The sequence below is a fragment of the Macrobrachium rosenbergii genome, chromosome 14 (assembly GCF_040412425.1).
Source record: "Macrobrachium rosenbergii isolate ZJJX-2024 chromosome 14, ASM4041242v1, whole genome shotgun sequence".
Classification (NCBI taxonomy): domain Eukaryota; kingdom Metazoa; phylum Arthropoda; class Malacostraca; order Decapoda; family Palaemonidae; genus Macrobrachium; species Macrobrachium rosenbergii.
The window spans coordinates 40255351-40281628 of NC_089754.1; the positions used below are offsets into that span (position 1 = coordinate 40255351).

The following is a 26278-nucleotide window of genomic DNA, read 5'->3' on the forward strand; positions in this document are numbered from 1 at the left end:
TATGTGTGTGTGTGTGTGCGTATGGGGTCTGAACTAGAATCATTATTCAAATGTTGATTAGCTTCCAGATTCTGGCAGCTAAAGTCAATTCTGCACAATATTTTTGTACTGGTGGATGTAGATAAATAAGACATTTTTACGATAAACTAAAGTTTTATATACAGGTTTTGACATAGAAAAACCTATTTTTGGTAGTCGCTGTTTCGTCCTCAAGGAGTTACCTTCCATGGTCTACCAGAGCTCCATGGTGACCAAACTAATATCAAAGAATTCTCTTCTAGTTGGTCTTTTGGCCAGGTATTGTGTCGTAATGATTACCATTATAACACATGATGGAGTATATAATGGACTCAAAGATAAGAGGTCACTTTCCCTTATCTTCAGCGAAGCTGAACCCAGTTTTTCCAACGTCAAATAACCTGCAAGAAAGAGAAGTGACTATTGTGCATGCGTATCCGCCCTCGTTTACAACCGGGCCGTTAAAAGACCAAGGAGCCATTACTCTCTGTTGGTCAATGCAGGTTGATCCCTTTGCCCAAATCCCATGCCTTTTCGTCAGGGAAGTGGGAGGGTTTTGAGGACTCAACAGCGACTACCAAAAATAGGTTGTTCCTACATCAAAACCTGTTTTTTGATAGCATAGTCGCTGTTTCGTCCTCAAGGAGCTTTACAAAAGAAAATTGACAGGTGACGAAAAAGGCTTAAGCTCTCTTTTTAATCCCAACACCCCAAAGGAAATAACATTTCTGGTCCAAGGTCAAGCCACAGATTTCAAGTCCAATTCTTTATTCCAAATACTTTTCAGGTTTTGATACCAAGGAACAAGAAACTATACATGAACTTACATTTTAGGATGTAGTTCTACAGTGGCTTACCTAAGCATGCTGGGTTTTGTTGTAGTACTGTCACCCATCTCCCAGCGATAGTTAGCATACTCACCGTCAATATGACCCCTGGTTTTCTGCCGCAGCACCAAGGGGTTAAGACTAACTATGCCACCTACTGACACAAAGTGTAGTCAAATTTGTTCGAACATGTGGCAATGATTTAACTGATGACCACCCTATACATTTGGAGACTTCTTTGAAAGAGACATTTCTGAAGAAGGCCAAAGACGTACTTTCCTAACATCATGTGACCTATGGAAAGAGTGTGGATTTCCCTTTTTAATGAGAAAACACTACAATCATTCTCAGTCTTTGCAGGGAGAGTGGTTAGTTTGTGTTAGGGTGTAGGAAAATAGGACCTTCTGGGGTGTTTGCCGTGACTTCTAGGTAAACCTTAAGTGCTTGAACTAGGCATAATGTCTTGTCTGCTAAGTTGAATTTTCTTATAAGAATGGATTTCCTTTTTAAAGGATCAATATTTTTGGCCAGGAATGATGGGCCAGGGGACAATAATAATTGATGGTCAGCTACTTGCGTGATGCATCGTCCCCATCTAAGAGAGCCCAGTTCACTAATACTGTACGAGCTCCTGATGCTAATGCAATCAAGATCACCTTTTGTAGCCTCTGCATTGTGGTTGTATTGGGTCCACTGAATTGAGGGGTTGATATAAGTCTAAGCACCTTGTTCAGGGACCAAGAAATTGGAAGCCTTTCGGGAGTGGGCCTTTACCAAGTAATTACATGGCTATGGTTCCCTAACCTACGGCAGCTTAGAAATTCAAAATTTGCGCGGTGGCGCTGTTATCGTTAGTGTGTAGGTGACAACGTCCCGCCACCATCCGGGACTCGAGGAAACAAACCAGCGGATAGCTCAGTTTGTTTTATGCCCTTATGTCCATGCAAGGGGAGGAGGGCGGGCTCCGATCATGTAATTACTTGGTGAGTATAATAAAACTTTATCATAAAAATGTCATTTTTATATATTAGTAACTTACCAAGTAATTACATAGCTGATTCCACATTGTAAGGAGATGGGAAAAAGCATGGACATAGTCTACTCCAAAACATTAAGAAAGTAATGAGCTTGGACTAAAAAAGTCGCTAACAGTGAATCAATGTTTGTTGTTTCCTTACCTGTTGAGAGAGCTGCTGCAGGAAGGTACTGCCTCTGGTCGGCACTTCTCTCAACTTGTAGTGGATGTGGCACTACAGCCAAGAGTCGCCACTACATTAGTGGCAAACTTTGCAGCGGAGGAAGTACACCGTATGCTGACAAAGTTTTAAAAGATGCCCTTGCCCTGGGCGAAGACCAGAATACAAAATGAAAACACTGTCACCTACACTACAGAATAAAACCATAACACCCAACCATTATCAAAGATAAAGTACGAACTGGTGGGTACTCCAGGTACAATGTACCCCCAGGCTTCCCAACGACTCAAAACCTCAAGTCAAGGCGAGTGGATAGCAAAGGAGAATAGATAGATTCCTCATGCTTCCTCTCCCAGCACCATGCCAGCCACAGACAGAGGTCCTAAAGTGCTACAATTTTCAAAAACAGTTTCTGTCCTTGAGGTAGTGAGAGGCAAATATGGACTTGCATCTCCAGAACATCGACTGTAGGATTGAAGAAAAAGACAAGTTGTGTTTAAAGGCGAGGGAAGTTGCTACTGCCCTAATTTCGTGAGCTTTGACCTTAAGTAGAGGAAAAGCTTCTTCCTGGACCTGAGAGTGGGCTTCTAATATTAATTCTCTCAGAAAAAGGCTATGGCATTTTTGGAGAGCGGGCGAATTGGGTTTTTAACGGAGCACCAGAGGTTGCTCGAAGGTCCTCTAATCTTTTCCGTCCTCTGAAGATAGTACCTGAGGGACCTCACTGGGAATAGGAGTCTTTCTTCTTCCTCAGGTCCTAATATATCCATAAGGTTCTTGATGACGAAGGACCTAGGCCAGGGTTTAGAAGGGCCCTCGTTCTTTGCTAGGAAACCCAGAGAAAGGGAGCAGACTGCGTCTTCTTGTGCAAAGCCTATTCTTTTGTCTATTGCTTGTAATTCGCCAACATGTTTGGCAGTAGCGAGAGCCGTTAAAAAGAGAGTCTTTTTCGTGAGATTCCTGAGGGAAACGGAACAAAGTGGTTCGAATTGAGGACCTGAGAGCCACTTCAGTACAACGTCTAAGTTCCAAGAGATGTTGGAAGAACTATTTTTCTTGGACGTATTGAAGGATTTGATCACGTCGGTGATATCTTGATTAGAAGACAGGTCCATTCCTCTGTGCTTAAAAACTGAGCTGAACATCGACCTATACCCTTTGATGGTAGAGGTTGATAGCTTCCTGATGGACTTTAGAAAAATAAAAAAATCAGCTATTTGGCTTATAGATGTCTCAGAAGAAGAGACGTTATGGCAGCTGCACCACCTTCTGAAGACTGTCCATTTTGATTGGTAGAGCTTTGTACAAGAAGCTCGTCTGCATTTTGAAATTGCCTCTGCAGCTTGTCTCGAAAACCCTTTTGCTCTGACAAGGCGCTTGACAGTCTGAAGCCTGTCAGAGCCAGAGCGGATAATCTCTGGTAGAATCTGAGAGAGTGGAGTTGTCTGAGCAGAGACCGTTTTTGTGGAAGAAGTCTTGGGTAGTCTACCAGGAGGCGAATCAAGTCTGGAAACCATTCCTTGTTTGGCCAAAATGGGGCTATAAGGGTCATGGAGGTGTTCTGATGCGTTGACAACTTGTTGATTACTTCCCTGATCATTCCGAAAGGAGGGAAGGAGTACACATCTAAGCTTGTCCAATCCAAAAGCATTGCGTCCGTGCTCCATGCTTGAGGATCCGGGACCGGAGAGCAAAAGAGGGGCAGACGGTGGTTTCTCGACGTCGTGAAAAGATCCACTGTGGGTTTGCCCCAGTTTCCAAAGGTTGTCGCAGACTACTGGATTTAAGGTCCATTTGGTTGGCAGGACCTGTTTGAGGCGGCTTAATTCGTCCGCAATCATGTTCATCCTCCCTAGAATGAACCGGGTGACAAGAGAGACTTGGTTCTCTTCCGCTCACAGAGGGAGATCCTTCGTCATCTTGTACAGGGAGAAGGAATAAGTGCCCCCTGTTTGCAAATATATGCATGAGCTGTGGCGTTGTCCGCATGTACTACAAACTTCTTGCCGCGGATCAGATCCGAGAAGTATAGAAGGACCAGGTGAATCGCTCTCAGTTCCTTTATGTTGATGTGAGCATTCTGTTGTTCTGTAGTCCAAGTTCTGGAGACTTCCCGACCTTCCAGATGCGCACCCCAGCCTAGGTCAGAGGCATCTGAATAAAATTGAAGGTCTGGGTGCACTGGGAGAAGAGATTTCCCTTCCCAAAGTCTTTTCCCGCACTACCATCACTGGAGATCCTCTTTGATTTCCGACGTAATCTGAAAGATGAAAGAGTCTGGTTAGGTTTTTCTGCACCAATTTGCTTTGAGGAAAAACTGAAGTGGTCTCATGTGCAGTTTGCCTAGACTTACAAACTGCTCTACTGAAGCAAGGGTCCCCAGAAGACTCATCCACTGCACTGCCGAGCAGGAAGGAAGAGCAAGGAACTGACTGACAGTCTGAAGGCAGTTCTTGACTCTTTTGGGCGACAGAAAAGCCCGAAAAGTCTGAGAGTTCAGTATCATCCCTAAATAGGGAATCTCCTCAGATGGAATCAGAAGGGATTTCTTTTTGTTTATGAGGATGCCTAACTCCTGTGTCAGGCGAAGAGTTCTTTTAAAGTCCTCAGCGCACTTTTCCTTTGACGACGAGCTGAGAAGCCAATCGTCTAGATATATGTTGATGTTGATTCCCAGAAGGTGAAGCCAGTTCCCCAGAGAAGCAAGGATTCGGGTGAAAACTCGAGGAGCCGTCAATAAACCGAAGCATAGGGCCCGGACCTGTAGTATCCTGTCCTGAAAAACGAAGCGTAAAAATTTCTGAGAGTCTGGATGAACAGGGACGTGAAAATACGCATCCTGCATATCCAGGGTGACCATCCAGTCCCCCTGTTGTAGTGAGGACATGAAAGAGTGAACAGTCTCCATGTGAAACTTAGTTTTCAGTACGAACACATTCAAAGCGCTTAGATCCAGAACGGGCCTCCAGCCCCCCGAGGCCTTTGTAGCCACAAAAAGGCGATTGTAGAAACCTTCTGAGTGGGGCTCTAGGACTTCTTCCACTACTCGTTTGGAAAGGAGGAGTTCAACTTCTTGAAAGAGGGTCAAAAACTTTGTGGAACCTTTTGAGTACGCTGTCAAGGCGATAGGAGATGTAGTTAAGGGAGGAGTCTTTATGAAGGAAATGGGGTAGCCCTCCTTGAGAACCTTGATCACCCAGGGGTCTGCTCCTCTGTTCTCCCATCCCTTCCAGAAAAGTATAAGTCTGGCTCCTACCTGGGCACGGAGGACTAACTTCTTACTTCTTGGGGTTGGATTTGAAGGAAGACCTCTTGATGGACTTCGTAGGAGGTCGGAAGTTTGATCTAGGTCGAGGCTGGGTCGTAGTTCTCCCTCCATGAAAGGGTTGAGACTGAAGAGGGGAGAATGATCTAGATGAGGAAGGCACAGGCTCCTTAGGACGTCTAGTGGACTGAGTCAACAAGTCAGAGGTGGACTTGCTCTGTAACTCTAAAAGAATATCCTTCACTATGTTTTGAGGAAAGAGATGAGACTTGTCTAAGGCAGCAAAGAGAAGAGCTGACTTCTGCATCAGTGAGACTCCTTTCGAGGCGAACGAATGCCAGAGCTCCCCCTCCTTAAGGACACCCACAGAAAAAAGGGAGGCGAGTTCCAAAGAGCCATCTCTAATTGCTCTGTCTGAGCATGAAATAACTCCGAGCCAGTCGGAGGCAAGATCTTCAGCTAAATCCGGGCAGTCTTCAGTCTTACTCCCTAGTGCCCCGATGGCCCAATCTAGGAAACTAAATATCTCAAACACCTTAAAAATATTCTTGATAAGGTGGTCTAGTACAGCTAAGGAAAATATTATCTTGGCCGACAATAAAGCCTTTCTACAGGATGAATCCACCGGACCAGAGAAGTCCCCTTGGAAGGAGGCAGAAACTCCCAAGGAAGGAGCTTCCCCGGTGGCATAGTAAGAGTATCTCATCTTCAACAATTTGCTGGGCGGAAAGGTGAAAGTCGCTTTGCCCTGTTCTCTCTTAGCGGTCAGGGGGGCATGAACTTCTTTGAGAGCTTTCTTCGAGGAGGAGGAAAGAACAAGCTTGGGTAGTCTGGTACTTTCTGACAGATGCTTTTTCATGAGGTAGGTAGAAGCTGGAGAAGTAGGTGAAACAGGCCTGAAGAAGTCTGGGTAATTCTCCAAGAGGAAACACAGGAGAGACGAGTAGGAAGAAGAGGGAACCGTATCCTGAACAATCTCTTCTTCCTCCGAAGAGATAGGAGACAATGATTTATCCTTGGACTCTGGAGCAGACGCAGATTTCTTCATAAGACCCACAATCAGAAAGTCGATGCACAGGAACGCCTTTCCAATGGTGTTTAGTCGAAGCCTGGGAGCGCACGACAGGCTTGACGGAGGGGGCGACTGCCCGTGGGCAAACCCCGCCAGCCTCCCTTGGACCTCCGGTATGTCTTCTCCCTGGTGCGGGGGAGTGGGACAGTGACCTTCGTCTAGCAGCACTGGTGGGACGGACAGCCACCTCCTCAATATTCACAGCACCATCACTTCTCACTGCACTGTCAACACTACATTTTTTTCCATTAGAGATTTAATAGCTGACCCCATTTCCATAATGGTACTAGATAATACAGTAAATTTCTGATCAAACCTAGATTCGAGGCTGGCAATGCACTAAGAGCAGAATCATGGAAACCTGGAACAGGAGCAGATGGTAAAGTAGGAGGAGTTAGGATAAGAGAGGGAGGAGGAATTGGAGGAGAGATAGTTCTGTCATCCCCTACATTTTCCAAAGGAATGGACTCTGCATTAGCCCTACTTTCAGCCCTAATGGCTGCTTTCCTCTTCTTATCCCTTTCTAATTTGTCTAGATGAGATTTCAATGTTTTCCATTTCTTATCCTCCCAATCCTGACACTATGCAAGTATTATCCTTACTACATTCTTGCCCCCTACATTTAGTGCATTTTGCATGAGAATCGTTTGAAAGCTAAATTAGCCTAGTTCTACAACCCTCGGAACAAAAGCGAATACTAGATGAACTGGAATCCAACATCGTTAACTAAATAAACTAAAGTTAACTCGAACAACAATTCAAACAATGGCAGCAAGCCACAAGGCAACAAATTCTGAATACTTCACCAAAATTCATGCAAAACAAAGCCAAAAGGCGAAGAAGCAGCTGCATGAAAACTTCCGATGTTAACTGGAAGCCGGCAGAAAACGAATTGAGCTATCCGCTGGTTTGTTTCCTCGAGTCCCGGATGGTGGCGGGACGTTGTCACCTACACATTAATGATAACAGCGCCACCACGCGAATTTTGAATTTCTAAGCTGCCGTAGGTTAGGGAACCATAGCTATGTAATTACTTGGTAAGTTACTTATATAAAAGTTAAAAATTTAAAAGTCTATGGTTTTATTTTTGTTATAAGTATAAAAATGTACAACGTAGGTCACTTTAGGTTAGTCATGCCATCTCAAAAGTGACAGAATGCCATCTTTGGTCTAGCCCAAAGCCAGCCTCTTGGAAAATCTACACAACATACATCAATAAGACTGGAAATCCAGTAATTTCTTTCATTTCCATAAGGGAACTTGGTAACTCCACTGCTTAAGCATTTGACCTCTTCAATAACATCTGGAGGAATTCTGAATATTTGAGTGCTTTATCAACATCTCATCCAGCTGTTCGTCAGATGCTTCTTCCTCTTCAGTACAATACAGGATGCTGAAGATTTCCAATGCTTTTTCCTCTTTGCCTATTCTGGTCAGCCAGAGGGATGAGTCATGTGACAAGAAAAAGCCTGTGGAGCAGGTATTACTCGCTACAGGCAGGGCTATGGCTGAGGTTCTCCAGGTAAGCAAACATCCTGAGAGATAGCAGGGTATGGAACCAGCTGTAGCAAATATATATTCTGTTTTTTAATAATACTTTTGTTTATTTACTGTTTTGATTAAGAATAATATTACATACTTCATTCAGGGGTCATATACAGCACAGGCATTCTGATTACTGTCTAGCAAAGAGCCCTTCTCTGGGATTAGGATGGGCCAATGAAAAATGGGACCCTCGGCCTCTAAGACGCAGAGTAAACTTCTGAGACTTATATTAAGAAAAAAAAAAAAATGACTTTGATACCGGGAAATACAGTAATCATTAAAATCAATCATCTACAGTGAATGGCAGGCACTATGGAATAGTGAGTTTGCCAAAATATCAACATTAAACTTACCACTGGACTGTGGTGCTTACTCAAAACAGACCACCACTTTGAATTAATATCACCTTGTCTTTGAACTGGTCACACTTATCTAACCCATTGGTATTTCATGAATAACCCACACAACCCAATTTCTGAAGGCAGGGAATGTGGGACTACACTTACATATCTTTAGCAATTATCCAACTTTCATCTAAGTATGGTAACCAATCCTTGAATGAAATCTTGTAAAAATCATCACTTTCAATTTATCCAGTTACAACATTTGAAGAAAGTGCCATATATTAAGAAGATCTAACATAATCATCGCGAAAAACCCTTTCGGCCATACCCTACGAAAATGAAGGTTAACTCAATGGTCTAGTTTAACCATTTATTGACAATGATACTCTGTCAACCTGGCAGGACAGAGGCTGAGCAGAGTGACTGTTGTTACTCTATCAGGACCATGAAGTCACTCTGATGTACTGTATTACCCTTTTGAGATAACGCAGTCAGCCAGTCCATACTGAGTACGAAACGTGCTTGTCTGGCTAAGCAGAGGCTACTGGAATGGTTTAGCCACCATTCCAGAACATCTGATGTTCATATCATTTGCACAGTATTTTTCTTGTACAATTTAAAGTAGTAGTGCAGACATAGAAAACATGGATAAGGGAGGTATTATGCTAGCAAAGCTGATGTTAAGTGCATAAGAAAAAACAAATTAAAGAATTACATCTTTAAACAAAGCTGATGTTGAAGTGCATGAGAAAAAACAAATTAAAGAATTACATCTTTAAACAAAGCTGATGTTGAAGTGCATAAAAAAACAATTTAAAGAATTACACCTTTAAGTTGTTGTACCTGAATACCAAGTAAAACAATCAACTACTCATGATGCAACGTGTATTTACAGCTGATATAGTCCTATTCATCTGTTGTAGGAACTTCGCTGAATGCAAAGAAAGGGTATTCAAATACAGTAATGAAGTTATATTTTACTCTTCATGTAATCTACTCAGAAAGCTTGGGTTTTCATAAATGTCTATAAGTTTTAAATGTCCACTAAAATACTTTGGTACAAAAAATTAAATCACTATCTTCTATATTACAAATACATTCCATAGTTATTCCATTAAGTAGATAATTTTATTCCAGGTAATAACTGGAAGTACTGAATATGTGATTTCATTTGATATATCATGGGAACAGGGAGATTCACAAAACATTCTACACAAAGCAGGTACAATATTTATACTCATTAACTGGATGAGACTTTGTCTTGCTTACTTTTTGATTCTAGGATGATGTTGAAGATCACACAACAGAAGGTGTTGGGCCCTTTACCCAGTCTACCACTTGTTTGTCATACCATAAGTAAGCACCACGAAGATCAGTGTCAGGAGGCAACAAAGCTAAGTAAGAAGGACAAACAGCACCTTGCTCAATTGTCAGAGGACCCTGAAAGGAAAAAGGTTTCATCATGCATTTTGTAAATAGACTTGGTTTTATGTAAAACCATTTTATTTAGCAAGTGGGACAGATTCTCACTTGGAATGTGATCATACTTTGTCAGAGAGAAAAAAAAAAAAAACTTTACTTAAGGCTTAAGTAACATATACTAGGCTACTTACTAATGACAAATTATTATCTGTATATATATTTGGTTGAAGTACCCAGCCATGTACACATATAATTTTTTTAGCTTTTGGGTACTGTAGTGTCATAAAATTAATCTTAAAAATTTTAACCATGACTAACTTGCATTAAATATTTTTTACAAATATATAGAGAAGTAAAGAAGTTATTGTTAATATTTATACTGCAAAACTGGATGCACTTCTCCATGATGTTACTGGAATGACTATGTTCATGAGTAGAAATAGGAAGATTATACAGCCTTGTTTATTTTTCTTAAATACTCAAAAGAAACAGAAGAGTTTCTACATGTCTGTCGTTATGCTACTGTAAATAAAATATTGTTATGCATGCCTTCAAGTATGTATTACCTAATGCTTACACTTATCAATCTTGATCCATTACAATTAAAAATCTACTTTCTGTCACACCATTAAGCAATACAATTTCACCAAGCAATACAGTTGACATCCTTGTAGGCATGTAGATGAATGAGTGTAAAATTTGTTTGACACTGTTTGTTTTACTGTACTTCAAATACAGCATGAATGAAACCAAAGATTTACCAAAAAACTTAAGAATTCAATCAGCTGACGTAGATTAACATTCACTTATGCTACTAACCTTGTGAGATGTCATATCAGTATCAACATATCCTGGATGACAGTTATTTACTACAATATCCTTCCGGGGGTCTGCATCAAAAGCCCTCTGCTGCACTCGTGTGAGTGCTGACACAGCTACTTTACTCACATTGTAAGTGCTATTGGGCCATCCTTTAGCATTCCAATCTCCAGCCTTTGCAGCTCTATAAAAAAAAAATATTAATTATGTTTCTGTGATCACTTAAAAAATGCATAACAGCAATACAAAATCTAGCAGAATTTTTTCACTATTTTAGGAATAGCTTTGCAAACATACAATATAGACTGTATGTCAGGAGTTCAAAATAATAACATAAGTATGGTCTAAAATTTCCATTCAAGTGAAGCAATGCAATATTATTTTCTGTTTTACACATAAACCACCAAATTTATAGCTCCCTTGGTTCCAAAGCCTTTCCTGGGGTCACATACCATTAATTCAATGTCTCAGATTTGTTGAACAAAAAGAAAGTACCATAGGCATGAGGCTACAGCTGAGGCTACAGCTAGGACAGTGGGCTTAGATTCAGTTAGCCATAGTCCACCTAACACAAAAATTCAGGTCGTGTTACGATATACGTATTAATACAACGATGCTAAATCACGTAAAACTTGCACCAGAGTTATTGAAAGAATAAAATGGTGGCTAGGATTATGACTGTACTATATTTTGAAAAATCTCAGAACATTTTTGTGTTGTACCCCAACCTTTCACTAAGGTTTTATATTTACAATAGTGAAAAATCTACTCTTCTGCAAGTTTATGAGGCGCATCTGACAGGAAAGAATGCCAAGATGAGAGTAACAATTCCAAAACACTATAAATTATCATTTGAAGATTTTCATGCCTGAATAATTTGCCTGTCCTGCACTATATTACTGTACAGTACGATTTGGCACTAATGCATTTTATTTATACTGTAATCCTAGCTCATACACACTAACAGGCTGGGGGTAGGGGAGTGTAGACATGTTCTAAGTGTAGATATTATGTAGTAAATATTCAAGCATGCAGTAGACTAAAGCAAAATTCAAGTTCAACCTTACTCAGCTCTTGTAACCTATAAAATCTATAAATGTAGGAACAATACAGGATGCAGCATAAAATAAATCCAGTTAAAATATTTTACTTTACATACTTTACACCTATAAACATCTGAATATGTAACTCTCTTACCCTAAAAAGTGTTTTCTATTGACTACAAAACAAACTTTGCTCTCAAGTTATTTTTAATAAGCTTTAAGAAAGAAATATTAGTGGAGGTAGAGTCTGAGGACATAGAGGATGAGGATGGAGAGGTTGGCTGAACCTCTTGCACTACTCATACTATGTACAGTATTTCACCAATATCTTCCATCACAACAGAGGACTCCAAAGTTAAGGCAGAATTCTTTGTTGAAGGCTTGACAGTACCAGCAGAAGGATCATCACAAACACAGCAGCCACATAGGTGCCTGTTGCCAAAGCAAGGACCCTGGTAGCAGCAGCAACTGTAAAAGTGTCTTTGGCTGAAGGCAAACCCTCCAAAAAAGGCAGCAAATGAAGCTTCTCCTAACTGGCCCACTGCTGGCCAGAGCACCTTCATCTACTCCTGGGAATGGACAAGACCCTTAAAAATAGGTCCAGCGCAGCATGTAGTTAGTTGAAGAGTTTATGTGGAATGTTTACCACTTGAGAGTGAAAGCCATCAAGAACTGACGGAAGAGACTGTTCATTCATAGGCCTTGATAAACCTCCTCCAGGCACAGTTGTCCCAACTGCAGAAGCCAGTCATCACAAGAAAGACCAACAAGAGGTATAGGTGACAAAGAAGTGTTACATTGGCACATCATTGAGTTGTCTCAATCCTCTTCTGCTTCTAACTATCATGTACTTGTCTCTCTGAAGGTGGTTAATTGACAAAATGCTGGAGAGAAGACATCCAAAACAATCTTTGCCTTTGTGTAGAGGACAGAAATTATGATGGTCAACAGCTACGGGTAACATGAAAAACTAAACACATCCTTGCCTATGTCTATGCTGTTCTACCTTACCCTCCATTATAAAACATGTAACAACAATTAATATCATAAAAATACAAAAAAGAGACTATGTCCAGAGCAGTTCCAGCATTCAAGGTCAGAAGTACCACAGCAGTAACGGAGATAGCTGACGCTATAATGGCCAAAGACAGAGTAATAGAGTGAAGACAGGAGTGGATTGGTACTCTGCTCACACACCTACCTATACTTTAGACTATTTTGTTAACAAGCTGCCCTGGCCAAACAAGTTTGCACCCAACAATAATCCCACTAAAAAAGATTTAGAAATTGTATTTTTGTAGGAACAATATGTAAATACAAAGAAACTTTCATATCTGAAGGTTACTCAGTAACATCATGCACTTACTCAACAAACTGATTCACTAGAGAAACATGCACTTACTCAACAAACTGATTCACTAGAGAAACAATCTCATCTTCTGTAAGTGTTGGGGATGCAAATTTCTCCCTTAAGGCTGATGCTGCAGGTTCACTTCCATTAATCCTTAGCAAATGCCCACAGGAGCTTGAAACAGTGACAACTCTAGCTCCAGGACGAAGAAGTGGAAACAATTCCCGGCAGGCATTCAATGTCCCAATGACATTAACGCGTATGGTGTTTTCAGCTTGCTCCCCAAATGGTTCAGTTGCAGCATTCTATAGTAAGAATACACTTTACTAATATTTAGCAAATAATATCAAATACTTGATAACAGATGAACATAAATTAAATACAGTGCCAGTATAGAAATCATCAGAACATAAGAAGAGATAGCATACAGCACATACCTTGTATGCAATGGCAGCATTATTAACAAGAACATCAAAACCTCCATATTTGGTCTTGATATATTCTGCAAATTTCTTGATACTTTCAATGTTATCAATGTCCAGCTGATGGTATTGAGCTTGAAGTCCCAACTGAAATAATAAATGGAGGAAATTAAAAAAAAACATGTTTACTTTCGTTTTATCACAGATTTATCAAAAGTCATCCACTTCATGCACTCTACGCTATTCACACATCTCTCTTGCAGAAGAAAGAGGAGGACTACCAACTATGTCTCTCAGCACATGCACATAAGAATTCCAGTCCCCAGGGGATAAATGTCAGGAAGGATTTTCATTTGCAGCAATGACAGTAATCTCATGCCAAAGATCTTGTTGTACAATGTCGGCATGATCTTGTTGTACAATGTTGAGACAGACCAGACCAAACTAAAATTACCTACTGGGCACAAGGTAATCTTGAAAGTCAGTAGAGAGGAGAGCCAGTCTTGGAAAATCTTCCAGTCCAATGAAAAGGGGGACAGGATAAGACAGGAGACAGATACAAGAGTAAGGAAAAGTTGTCCATGGCTGAGGTGTGTCTGAGATGCCTAGTCTTCTTGGAAGACTTAACTACCAGCTCCTTAACAGGAGGAAACATGATATTTTCATGGTAAAATTGAGTTTCGTATATACTTACCAAGTAATTACATAGCTACAGTTTCAACTCGCACAGCAGCCTTTACTTAAAAAATCATGGTAGCACTTTGATAGTTTAGTGTAGGTGACAAGCCCCGCCCACTAATGGGAGTACTGGAAATGACTTAGCAGAAAATCTCATTCTGTCTGTGCCCATGAGGGGAGGAGGGTGGGTTCCGATTCCGTGATCACTTGGTAAGTATATGTGAAACTTAATTTTATTGTGAAAATATAATTTTCATATAATTAACTTAACATGTAGTTACATAGCTGAATCCCACATTGAATGGGGGGTGGGATACATGGACATATTCTCTTCCAAAACATTACGACATGGTAATGACTTTGAAATAGAGAAAGCTCTCTTACCAGGAAATGACATTGAAACAATGCTTGTCATTTCCTTACGTGGTAAGAGAGCTACTTCAGGTGAATATTGCCTCTGGTTGGTGTTCATCTTAACCTGTAATGGTGTAGCAGTAAAGCCATGGGGCACCTCTACTTAAGTGGGAGCTTTGCAGCAAAGGATAGGACTGATGGCTAGCAAAGCATATATAAGTGTCCTGGCCCTGGGTGCAGTACCAATATAAAAAACAACCAGACAATGCTTTCACCTACACTGAAAACACCAAAACCCATTCACTGAGACTGGTGGGTACTCCAGGTGTAATGTATCCCCTGGCTCCCAAAAAAAAAAAAAAAAAAAAAAAAAATCTTAGTTTAATCAGACTACTGAGCTGATTAACAGCTCTCCTAGAGCTGGCCCAAAGGATTAGATTTATTTTACGTGGCTAAGAACTAACTGGTTACCTAGCAATGGGACCTACAGCTTATTGTGGAATCCGAACCACATTATGATGAGAAATGAATTTCTATCACCAGAAATAAATTCCTCTAATTGTTCATTGGCCGGTCAGAGAGTCGAACGCTAGGCCAACAGCGTGCTAGCCGAGAGCTCTACACACCCCTCCAATGAAGAACTTGAATAAGGTCTGGGTTCAGAGAATGAAGGGCTTTTCTTCTGATAGTCTACGTTCATACCGCCACCATTGCCGGTCCGACTTGACCCCTGAGTTTATGGGAAACGTGTAGGTGTAAGGTTGTTTCCCTGTTCCAGTTGGCCTTGCAGTAGATTTGCCAAACTCTCATATGATGTTTGCCTAACTTGACGAACATCTTGATAGACGACAGAGTCCCCACTAGGCTCATCCACTGATGGGCCGAGAAAGACAAAACGGCTAGAAACTTGTGGACTGTCTAAAGGCAGCTGGCGATTCTCTTGGCAGATGGAAAAGTTTGAAAAGTCCGAGAGTTGAGACTCCTCCCCACATAGAGGAAACTCTTGCAACGGGACCAACCGGGACTCCTTAAAGTAGATAATTCCAAATTCCTGAGAGAGATATTCAAGTCCTTCGGGCACTTTTCCCTTGAAGGGGATTGAAGAGGCACGTCGTCCAGATATAGACGGATGTTTATAAAATAAAGTCATTTGTCAGAGGAGCGAGGACTTGAGTGGATACTTGAGGTGCCGTAGAGAGGCCAAAGCAAAGAGCCTGAAACTGATAGATTTTAACTGGCACCGGGTGCTCCAAGAGGGGACTGGCATTTAGATGCTGACGTGGGGCCCCTGAGAGTGTGTCCTGGAAGACGAACCTTAGATACTTCCTGTAGTCCAGATGGATGGGGAAGTGGAAGTATGCGTCCTGCATATCCAAGGTTATCACCCAATCATCCAATCTCCCTGGTGAATGGGTGAAAGGACTGACTGATTCGTCTCCATCTTGAACTTCGTCTTCCGGACGAAGAGACTGAGGGTGCTTATGGTGAGGACTGGTCTCCAAACCCCAATGATTTGGGGACCACAAACTGACGGAAGTAGAAGCCCTCTGAGTTGACGTCCTCGACTTCTTCTATGGCTCTCTTTCTAAGGAGAGAGGAGACCTCCTCCAAAAGGGTCGAATGTTTTTTCGAGCCTCTTGAGTAGGCCGTCAAAACAAAGGGAGAAGGGACTAAAGGGGGGGGGGGCTCTCCATGAACAGAATGGAGTAGTCCTCCCTCAGAACTTTGACAATCCACTGTTCTGTCTCTCTGATACTCCACTTCCCAAAACTCAAGACAACTGGCGCCCTCTTGTGCATGGAGGGCTTCTTCCTCATTTCTTGGGCAAGGACTTGAACTCCTCTAGATAGTTCTGGCTGAGAAGCAGACATTGGGGCAGGTCCTAGACTGGACTTAGGTTTACTCCCACAAAAGGGATGTAGCTGGAGAGGAGAGACCGTCTTAGGAATAAATGCAGACAAGTCCTTGGGTCATTTGAAAGAATGTGCCAGAAGTCGACTTCTATTGGAGGTCTGACTTCTGGGCCTGAGTAACTTCTTTAGTGGAAAGGGAGTAGCATAAATCTCTCTTCTTCAAAACCCCCAAAGATGAAAAAGCTGCAAGTTCAAGAGAACCATCCCTGATGAACTTGTCTGCAAGAGACAGAGGACTCCTAGCCAGTCCGAGGCAAAGTCTCCAACTAAATCATGCCATCTTTAATCTTCTTGGTTAGCACTCCAAGAAACTGAAAGCTTCAAGCAACTCAAAGAGGTCAAGTTTTGTCGACGAAAAACGTAATTTTCACCGACGAAAACGCCGAGCATCGGGAAGGAGTTTCCCTGGTGGCATAGGAAAGAAAACCCCTATGGATTAAGCGTGAGGGAGGAAAGACAAAGGAAGTCTTACCTTGCTCCCTCTTAGCAGAAAACCAAACTTCGATCTCCTCGAGTGCCTTCCTATAAGACGAGGAAAGCACCATTGTGGGGAGCCTGGATCTGTCATCTGGATGGCTCCTCATCAGGAAGGTCGAGGAAGGCGAGACCAGGGCTAGCTAGAGCCAAAAAAGGGTAGGTTAGCTCGGCCACAAATACAGTATTGAAGGAGAGCTTCATAGGCTAGGAGACCTGCAGTCAGTAAAGGGTGCTTGGTGCTCCAAACAGGAGAATGATACTGAAGAGTTGGCGCCGGGCATGTGGGAGCTGGTGCCAGGTGCTTGATGCAGGTGCTGAGCGCTCAGGAGCTGGCATCGGGCACTCATGAGGAGATGGGAGCTTGGGAGCCAAATACTGGAGCCCAACAGAAGTACACTCAAGAGAGAAATACTCCGGCTGTCCCATGCGCAGCAGGAAGGTTGAGGACTGTGCCTACTCCTTAAACTGCTAACTGGGCAGCGGAGAAGAGTGGCCAGCATCGCCTGCGAGCCTCTTCAATGGACAAGACAAATCTAGAAAGTGCTTGTGGCACTTCCAAGTCTGGGCTGGAGTCTAGAGAGTCGGACGACAACTGGCGCACATCCAAGATGCCTTTCCAGCAGCTGTCTGTCAAAACCTGGGATATACATGCAACAGGTTCGACTAAGGGGGCAGCAACCCGTGGGAAAACCCCACCGGTCTCCCTTGGACTTCCAGCATGTCTTCTCCCAGGTTCAGGGGAGCAGGACAGAGACCTTCGTCTAGGAGAGCCAGCGGGATGAGAAGCCACCTCCTCCACTTGCATAATACTTTCTCCTGTCAAGACGCCTTTCCAATAGCTGTCTGCCAATACCCGGGAACGTGCAACAGGTTCGACTGAGGGGGCAGCTACCCGTGGGCTAACCCCATTGGCCTCCATTGGACTTTCAATATGTCTTCTCCCAGGTTTAGGAGAACTGAAGGGACGAGTAGCCACCTCCTCTTTGCAACCTTTGCTACAGTAGCAAAAACTAGATGAACTTGAATCAGACAGAATACCAAAAAAAAAATTGGGAACTGATCCTGAAAGCTATCAATGCTTGAAGGCTACTAAAAATAAGCAATAATACACTTCACCGAAATCCAGCCATACAACCAAAAATCAGTAAACAAAAGCTGCAGCAAACCCCCAATGTCACTCGAGAGCCGAAAGAAACAGAATGAGATCTCTGCTAAGTCGTTTCCAGTACTCCCATTAGTGGGCGGGGCATGTCACTTGCACTAAACTATCTAAGTGCTACCGTGATTTTTTAATACAAATAAAAAAGGCTGCCATGCGAGATGAAACTACAGCTATATAATTACTTGGTAAGTTGCTTACATGAAATTTAAGAATTAGGCAACATGAAAAACTTGTTTAAGGTTGATGACAAGAATACTAAGCTAAACACAAACAAATATTGAAAAAACAATTGAGGAAGTAAAAAGTAACAGAGCTTGCCAGGCATTCATAACTGGTAACGAAAGTTAAGCTAGCACACACCATCCCTAAAAACTGTAATTAACGGAGACAATAAATTCGTTCACATAACTAAAAGACATTAAGACATCAAAATTGTAGTGTGTTCAAAAATATTGTGTATTTAACAATTTTGCTGACAGTAATGCACCAACAAAGCATCCAAGCTGCACATGAAAAGGGCAAAATTATGTGAATTATCAGTAACTTATACTACAAAATGATTAAAAAGAAAGAATAGTGCAAGGGTTATAGTAAAGGAAAAATAAATTATTCCAAAATAATTAAATTAAAAATGTATTCAATAATACTTATGAAGACTATAGCATAATTTTCATGGGAAACAAGACTGAAGGTGTAATTCAAACATCATACAGTACATGAAGAAAATTACCAGTTTCCACCAATGAGAAGAGCTAAGGAACAAAGATGAATACTCAGAGAGGTGGAAAGGGATCAATTTCTTCTAGGATGCATTTGGAGGTTTCTACTACTGTAGATTATGTTAAAGTAATGGGGTTTTTACACTGGAACATATTACTCAACTGACACAGAGGCCATCCTAAATGGCCAATGCACTCAGTTTTTCTTATGTACAGTAGTCAGCTCAAGCCTGCTCATTCCCTTACCTCACTCAAATTCTTGACAGCAGCCAATCCTCGACTTTCATCCCTGGAGGTCAGGTAGACAATACCATCAAACTTAGCACACAACTCCTTCATGATGCCAAAACCAATTCCTTTATTGGCACCAGTAACCTAGTAAGAAAAATGTATAACTGAAATGCTAGCAGCACTGAATTAATATAAGAAATGATTCACAGATCAACACATGATGGTATTTTATTGGTCAATTCCATAATTAGCATCTCCTATACAATGATTTTCTGAAATTTCGTCAAGTTCCTAGAGGTGAGAAGTTATATCCAAATTAGGCATTTAGAGGCTGTTTCCTTGATTAACAATACTATTCATCCAGAGATGACAATTTCATCAATAATCAAATGAGATCTGGTGAAACCACAGGAGGATCCATTACACTGGCTCAGATTATCATGCACCAACTCACTTAAGCTGTTGTCTGTTGGGAGATTCAACATCCCAATCTTACCATTCAATGACATTCAGCTTAGCTGACTGAAGTATGGGACTGTTGTTTGCAGGGTAAATAAAATGCCATACTTAGTTGTCTTTTATCAGGTGGTGGCAACATAGCATAGGTAATTTTCTTAAACTCTTACGGCACTAAAGACTCAATAGCAAGACGTGGCGTTTATGAGTTGAGTTTCCTTGCTTAAGTATATGCTCCTTGTGTCTCTTAGCTATCCTCCACATTCAACAAAATCTTTTAAATATTTTATCAACCAAGGACTTCAATCATTTCTCTAGCTTCACTCCTTTTGCATGGCTGGGTTAAGAATAACCACGTGGAGGGCCCTTACTCGGTAGTGACTGATGACCTCTGACAGGTCCAAGTGGCTAATATGAGGGAGGCAAGATGATGGTGAGTAAACTGGAATTTGAATTTGTATGTAAAATTTAGGCCAAAGGCAAAGCTTTGGGGCCTATGAGGTCATTCAGTGCTGAAAGGGAAATTGGGAGTAAAGGAGGTATTAAATTTGAAACAGGAGGAAAACCTTGCAGTTGCAATACAATGTGTAAAAATAACATGTTAAGGAAGGGTGGAAAGTAAGACAGAAGAAAGATATGAACAGAGGTAGAGTAAAAATTACAAATTTTTAAGGTAATTTGTATTTTTCCTAACATCCAACCTGAGGTCTTTACATATGGGATTCAAGAGCTACTCCCCCACCTCCCTGCATTTGATGTTGGGTTTGCAGAAGTCAATCCCTCTCCTTTTTGCTTTGTTGTAGGCCACAAAGGCAGCTAGGGGCCAAAGGGATGCTGCAAAGAACCCTAAGTAATGCTTACAGTGCACCGTGTGAGGTGCACTGATGGCACTACCTAGTAATCTGTGGGATTAGACACTTACTGGATTACTTTAAAAGGTTGCCACCAAAGAATCTATCTATACAGTAATGTGTTAGTATTTGAGTGGCATCCCTGAGGAAGCAGCAAGTAGATTAGGCTATCTGACATTAGTATGCTGACATTAATTGACTTTAACTGGTTAAATGAGGCTGAAATACCCTGTACCTTTAATTGGCACTAATGTCAGTACCTGTGGCAAAAAGACTATAATCTACAAGAGTGTTAAGCAGGAGGTAGCAAACAAAACTGGTGTGCATTTTGAGAACCGCATTGCAAGGTGGGATTCATACACTACCAAAATTCTGGGAAAAGATGTTAGTGTCTATGATTGTTGAGGCTCTTGATGATGGACAACAAACACTTCTTTTTCTATTCCCCTAAAAACAGTGGAGAACTGACTCCACCTGACCTAGTAATAGTATACAGTCGAGATCTGGTTAGATTCTACAAAAATCCTACTCCTAGTGACCCTTTTGGGTAACCATGCAAGAAGGATCTCTGGGTTGGTGTAGAACCTCAGGATGTGTGGCTGCTTGAGAAGCTTTCCCCATGTCAGGACACTCCAATGTTGTCAATCAACACCTCATAAGTTTACATGTATATGGGGACTGATTAAGAGCATTCATAGGTACTGCAATCCTTATGGAGATACTTTTGATTATTAAAAAAAAAAGGGGGGGGAGGGAGGCTGGCCTTAATAGGAAACTTCCTCTAAATACCACATCTGAACCTTAGTGATTTGTAAAAGAAACGGACTGATGTTCAGCAATATATGAGAGTCATACTATGAAAATCTTAAGGTATATTAACCATATTTGAAAACCAGCTTCCAGTTATTATTCATAAGCTGTTGTAAAAATCTGAACAAGGAAAAATACTTACAACAGCAATACGACGTCCAGCCATGTTGACTATCACCTGAAACAAAAGATAAGGTTGTGAAAAATGGTGGAATATGCACACAAATTGATTCATATTATATAAATTAAATACTGTACCTTACAAATAACCAAAATCCCTGGGTAAATGACATTTATGGCTGGTTCAGGCAGAGATCAGGTTTTAAGTATATTTCAAAATAAGTAAAAATGGTAGTGCTGCAGGTACAGTCATCTTTGTTAGAGGGAGCCCCTGTCCAATTGCCACAGATCTTATTTTGCATCTCATTTGTGCAAAATCCAAAGATAATAACTCAGCAAGCTGAGCTCGGAGGAACCTACTTTGTATACACTACCAGGTTTTTTGTCTGAAAGAAAAATGCTTTGAAAAACTTTAGTAATTTTCTTTAAAAGAAACAAACCTGTAACTGCAAATAATGAACAGCATATTATAACAGGTGATAGGCTCCAGGAATTCTTCTATGTTTGCAATTCTTACTGCTAGATAATTACAGCAATATTTCTACTCAAAGAGCTTGGTTGCAATCAGTTGTCTCTACTTTGTCTTAGGGTAGTACTGACTTAGGGTAGTACTGACCTTTACACAATCAAATAAACAAAAATTTTAATATTAGCAATACAATAATTACAAGGACAGTGTGCAAAAAATCACAATACTATAGTAACAACATTATATGACTTGAATTCACTTATCTATAAAAAAAGTCTGGGGCTCTGGCTATGGCTCTGGCTATATTTGCAAATACAGAAACCAAAAGCCAAAAGGAGCCTTTTCTTCATATCCCAGTACAAACCACTGATATGGCGATGGAGAAGGAATATGGGCAATAAAGGTGGGTGATTGATTGCTGTAGCAAAGCAGGACTTATGCAGGGGTGTTCATTATGTTTAAAACTGTGTGACATGAAACTCAGCAGGTTTTTATGGCAACCAAATGCCTAAAACTCTAAAATGGAAAACTCCTAAAAATGCCGACTGAAAACTCAATCATGGCATCAAAGTGGTTCAATGCTAATTTTCTAAAATTTTTGTGTAATGCTGTGAACCATTCCATACAAAATGATACATACTGATTGCAATCTGACACTTTCATATTTGATATTTTCAAATTTGCCTACAAAGCTGCAAACTGTATTTTTTAAGATAACATTTTCTTAGATGTAAGACCCTAAAGAATTTTATACAAATATAGCTGTATACCTTTGGTAAAAGCTGGTTTGGTCACTGATGCTTAGTAACATAGTAACATAGTCCCGGTTTACGACGGGGTTCCGTTCTTGCGCTGCGTCAGAACCAAAAATGAAGTCGGAACACTGAAAATTTCAAAAATCATAAGAAAACCTTACTTTTTAATGCTCTGGGTGCATTGAAAACGATGTAAACTGCATTATTATTGAGTTTACATCAAAAGAACCTTCAAATTATGATTATTCTGCCATTTTGGGGCCATATCGGATCGGCAGCGACGCGTAAAAGAACCCGAACATGCGCCGTAAAAGCTGGAAATAATTTCTGATGAATATATTTGAAAAGCGCCAGAACCTCGAACGCCGTAGCCGGAACGTCAGAACCGGGACTGCCTGTAGTTATCCACTGGCAGGTAAGTGTGGGGTGACTGTAATGCCCAGACACCCGACTGTCGACCCTTTCCTTTGGCAAACAAGTACAGTACAAATGCCTAAAGGTTAAAGGTGGGATTGATAAAAGATGCCAGGTTTGTACAAAAAGGAAAAGCAAATCGCTTTTGTCTTCTCAGGAGTGAGGTTTGTCTCCTGGCACAAGACTGACAATTTTCTAAAATGATCAGACCATGAGGTTATGAACCTCTGCCACAACCATAAAAGTCTGTGCCTATGGCAAAAAATATGAAAAACTGTCAAACATCACCTGCAAATGTCCATTTTTCTGTTGTATTTGTATTAGCAGGAAAAGGCTGGCTACTGTACAATAATCTCCTATAAAGTCTGGCACAACTAATTTGAGACAGAAAATGCCTTATCCCCATTGTTGTATCATTCTAACTAAACTCTCAAGAAGGTTCTGGGGACCTATTTAGAAACTGGGGCATCAAGGTCAGTAAGTTGCAATATCATCATCCACAGATGACTGGTAGCGCTCTAGAAAGACACCTACCCCTTTCAAGAGAAAAATCCAGTAGTTGCCGTATGGGTTTAACCAACCAGGACAGAAGAGACTGTATACATACTTCACTGCTCACTGTCCTGGAAGATGAATGAGGAGTGCAGAGACTCACTCGATCTCTAAATAACTTCCCAGCCGATCAGAACCAGGGAGGGTAAGTCCTCTAGTACACCATAGAAGACAAGAAAGAAGTGGTTGGTTAAGAGTGTATGTGCTTCTTCACCCCTGCCAAGATCCTCTCTCAACATACTGTTGTTCTCTATTGCTGGATGATACCAGGATTAAGTCCAGGTCATGGGATGATCCTGGACAGTCCAAGAAGTCTTGCTGAAGGCTAAGCTAAAACCTCACAGAATATAGTATGAAACATTCTCTCATTCTGATAATGTTTCTCTAGTGTGCAAACAGTCTTGCTGTAAAGGCAGGAATTTTACAATGTAAAATGCAACAAAGTCATAAACTTTATACAAAACTCATTTTGAGATACTTCCATTAGTATTCAAATTTAAAGTACTGCTGGCCAACATTATGGGAGAGCTATTCAGTTGCCATAATTCATTGTACATTACAGTATTGAGACATGAACTGTTACACATGAAAGAACTGCAAACTAGCCTAGTTTGAGTTGCCAAATACCTACAATGCCAAAAACTTGCCTACATCATGCAATACATTTTTCATTGTTTTTTTGAAGTATTGAAATACAAACAAAATCAAAGTGTTGATTTATAAGATTTTCTAATATCATTGGTACCTCTAATACAAAATCAGCAGTGCCTAGAACTTCAAAGCACTTTTGAAATTAACTATTTTTGGCCCAGCCTACAAAAATTTAATTTCCTTTTTTACTGCCGTTCCCAACTGGCTCCTGAGGCATTTGCTGGTGCTCCATCTAGCAATTTCCAGCCTTGGCCATAAATTCTTGCTAGATCACAACTAAGCTATCCTATGTTTACTGCATTTTGTAGGGCATGCTAAGAGTATTAGGCTACAGCAACTCATGATATGTGTTTAGGGGGCTATGTACCACATATTTACATGAAGCATCTGGTTGCTTAGGATGGGTTTGGATACATAGCCTAGGCCTAATATCCTGGTAGCCTTAGTATCAATACATTACTTATTCCTTCCCCTCAAAATGCAGACAATCCTCTACAACCATAGATACGGTTAAAACTTGACTATAATAATGCTTCCTCTGTCACATCTACGAGTTGCCAGCACTTGAGCCTAGGCTGATCTAAGTCACGCTAGTTACGTCACTGGCTGGCTCCCTTTCGATAGTCTTCAACTAATACAAACTTGCTGCACAACCTATATGAGGTTCACAATTCTGTAACTGATGCCACCAGTGTCACATAGACACTTAGGCTAATACCGTGCGAGTATTCTAACAGGTGTTTGGATCACAGGCTTAAAGGACCGGCAAATGCAGCATGTCACTATGAATTTTGATAAACGGATGAAAATCAACCTTTATAATACTCTATGATGGCCTGCATTAAAACTATCCACCCCTACGAGCGGAGGTTCAGCTCCGAGCACCCTTCCCCCTTTTAGGAACAGGAATTGCATATGAAACGGGCGGATCTATACCTGATGCAGGTCAATCACACTACGCGACCGAGAAGCTAGATTTAGGCTAGTCAGAAGACGGTCCCGTGTGGTGAAATCTTGATAAAATTGACTTAGCTTACCTAACACTAAATTGGCAACTGTCAAAAGTATCGAAGGCCAAATTTATAGTTTACCTTTTTGCCAAATTGTAGCCTGAACGTCAGTTGTCTCTATGTTTTCTTACTGAAAAAAGAATCGCTTACAGCGCAGAGTTGTTACACACCAGGACTCTTCTATCAACCAGGCTAGATAGGCACCGTCTAACTGAGTAACTGGCTTCCTGTCTCCTGAGCTTTTCAAACTTGTCTCAAATTGATTATAAGGAGCCACGTTGTCGATACCGAAGCTCAAGGTCGGACTCGCGGAGGCCAGTAAATGGAAAGCCACAGTCACCGTTACTCGGCTGCTTTCAGTAAGCAATGTACAATAATTCAACAGGCAGTGCGCAGCGGCCTCTGATACAATTGGTCATGGAATATTCAATATTTGGTCCACTTCAACCACTTATGTATTCATTAATTTCATGAGCTCATTGCTGGGACACTTTTCAGATTGGTGGATTGAGACTGCTTACAATAAAACAGTGTGGCACATTACATGACATTGATAAGTAAATCAAAGTCGATCAGTTGAAAAAGATGTGCTGGAAAGCTGACTCCCATGAAATTAGTAGCCTGTGGGAGAGGGATACATAACCATGATCCATATTCCTGTCGCCATTCCCAAGCCAAAGCATATTGGTATAGAACAAATCACTAAGATATCAGTAATTATATAAGTTTTGCTTGCTAAACGCAAGTCGGCACACTACAGAAAAATCCATTCAGGCTGGTCCTGACTGTGCATGGTTACGTAGTACGTTGTACGAGATGACTTCGTACTACAGCAAGGAGTTTGCTTTTGTAGTATAATTTTCTTTTCATTCCGTAGCTGCTCTCTGCTGAGACCTTTTAGTTATTTGAAATACACATTTTCATTATATTAGATATACTATTTCCATAAAATGGCATGGAAATAATCATAAAGAAAGCTTAAAGTTGAAGATTTTATTGGTGCCGTTTAAACCGCGCCGCCAATAATGGCACCTTATGGTGGTCTTGGTGTCAAAGGCAAAGTCGTTTCTATAGCAAACTGGCACCGTTCTTTCCCAAAATGCAGAACTTGCATGCAATTTGCCAAGAATTTACTTAATAAAATTTATATCGAATTTATGTTTATTTTTTTTAACATTTTGTTCCAAAGGCGGTTGCTTAAGTAGCCTAAATGTCATTAGGCCGAGCAAGTTTTTAAAACATAGTCCCTAGATCATAATAGTAATATAATACCACTACTTAAAGTTAAACATAACAACAGTATGTTGACTGTATTTTTGTCAATCATGGGAA

At 41.0% G+C, this 26278-nt stretch overlaps 1 protein-coding gene across 4 annotated transcripts; it reads right to left on the minus strand.

Moving 5' to 3' along the window:
* Nucleotides 1-9232: 9232 nt before the first annotated feature.
* On the minus strand, nt 9233-25777 carry LOC136845992 (carbonyl reductase [NADPH] 1-like). Of its 4 annotated transcripts, none has more exons than XM_067116564.1 (7): nt 25028-25777; nt 21118-21153; nt 18874-19002; nt 13340-13471; nt 12954-13207; nt 10509-10692; nt 9233-9707 (listed from the first exon to the last, which is right to left on the minus strand). In XM_067116564.1, the coding sequence occupies exons 2-7, from the start codon at nt 21139-21141 to the stop codon at nt 9564-9566; spliced, it is 867 nt and encodes a 288-aa protein (XP_066972665.1). In that variant the 5' UTR covers nt 21142-21153; nt 25028-25777; the 3' UTR covers nt 9233-9563. The 4 variants fall into 4 exon arrangements, with proteins under 4 accessions (XP_066972665.1, XP_066972668.1, XP_066972666.1 ...); XM_067116567.1 differs by lacking the exon at nt 25028-25777 and adding an exon at nt 24873-24919; XM_067116565.1 differs by lacking the exon at nt 25028-25777 and adding an exon at nt 24751-24773.
* Nucleotides 25778-26278: the final 501 nt, after the last annotated feature.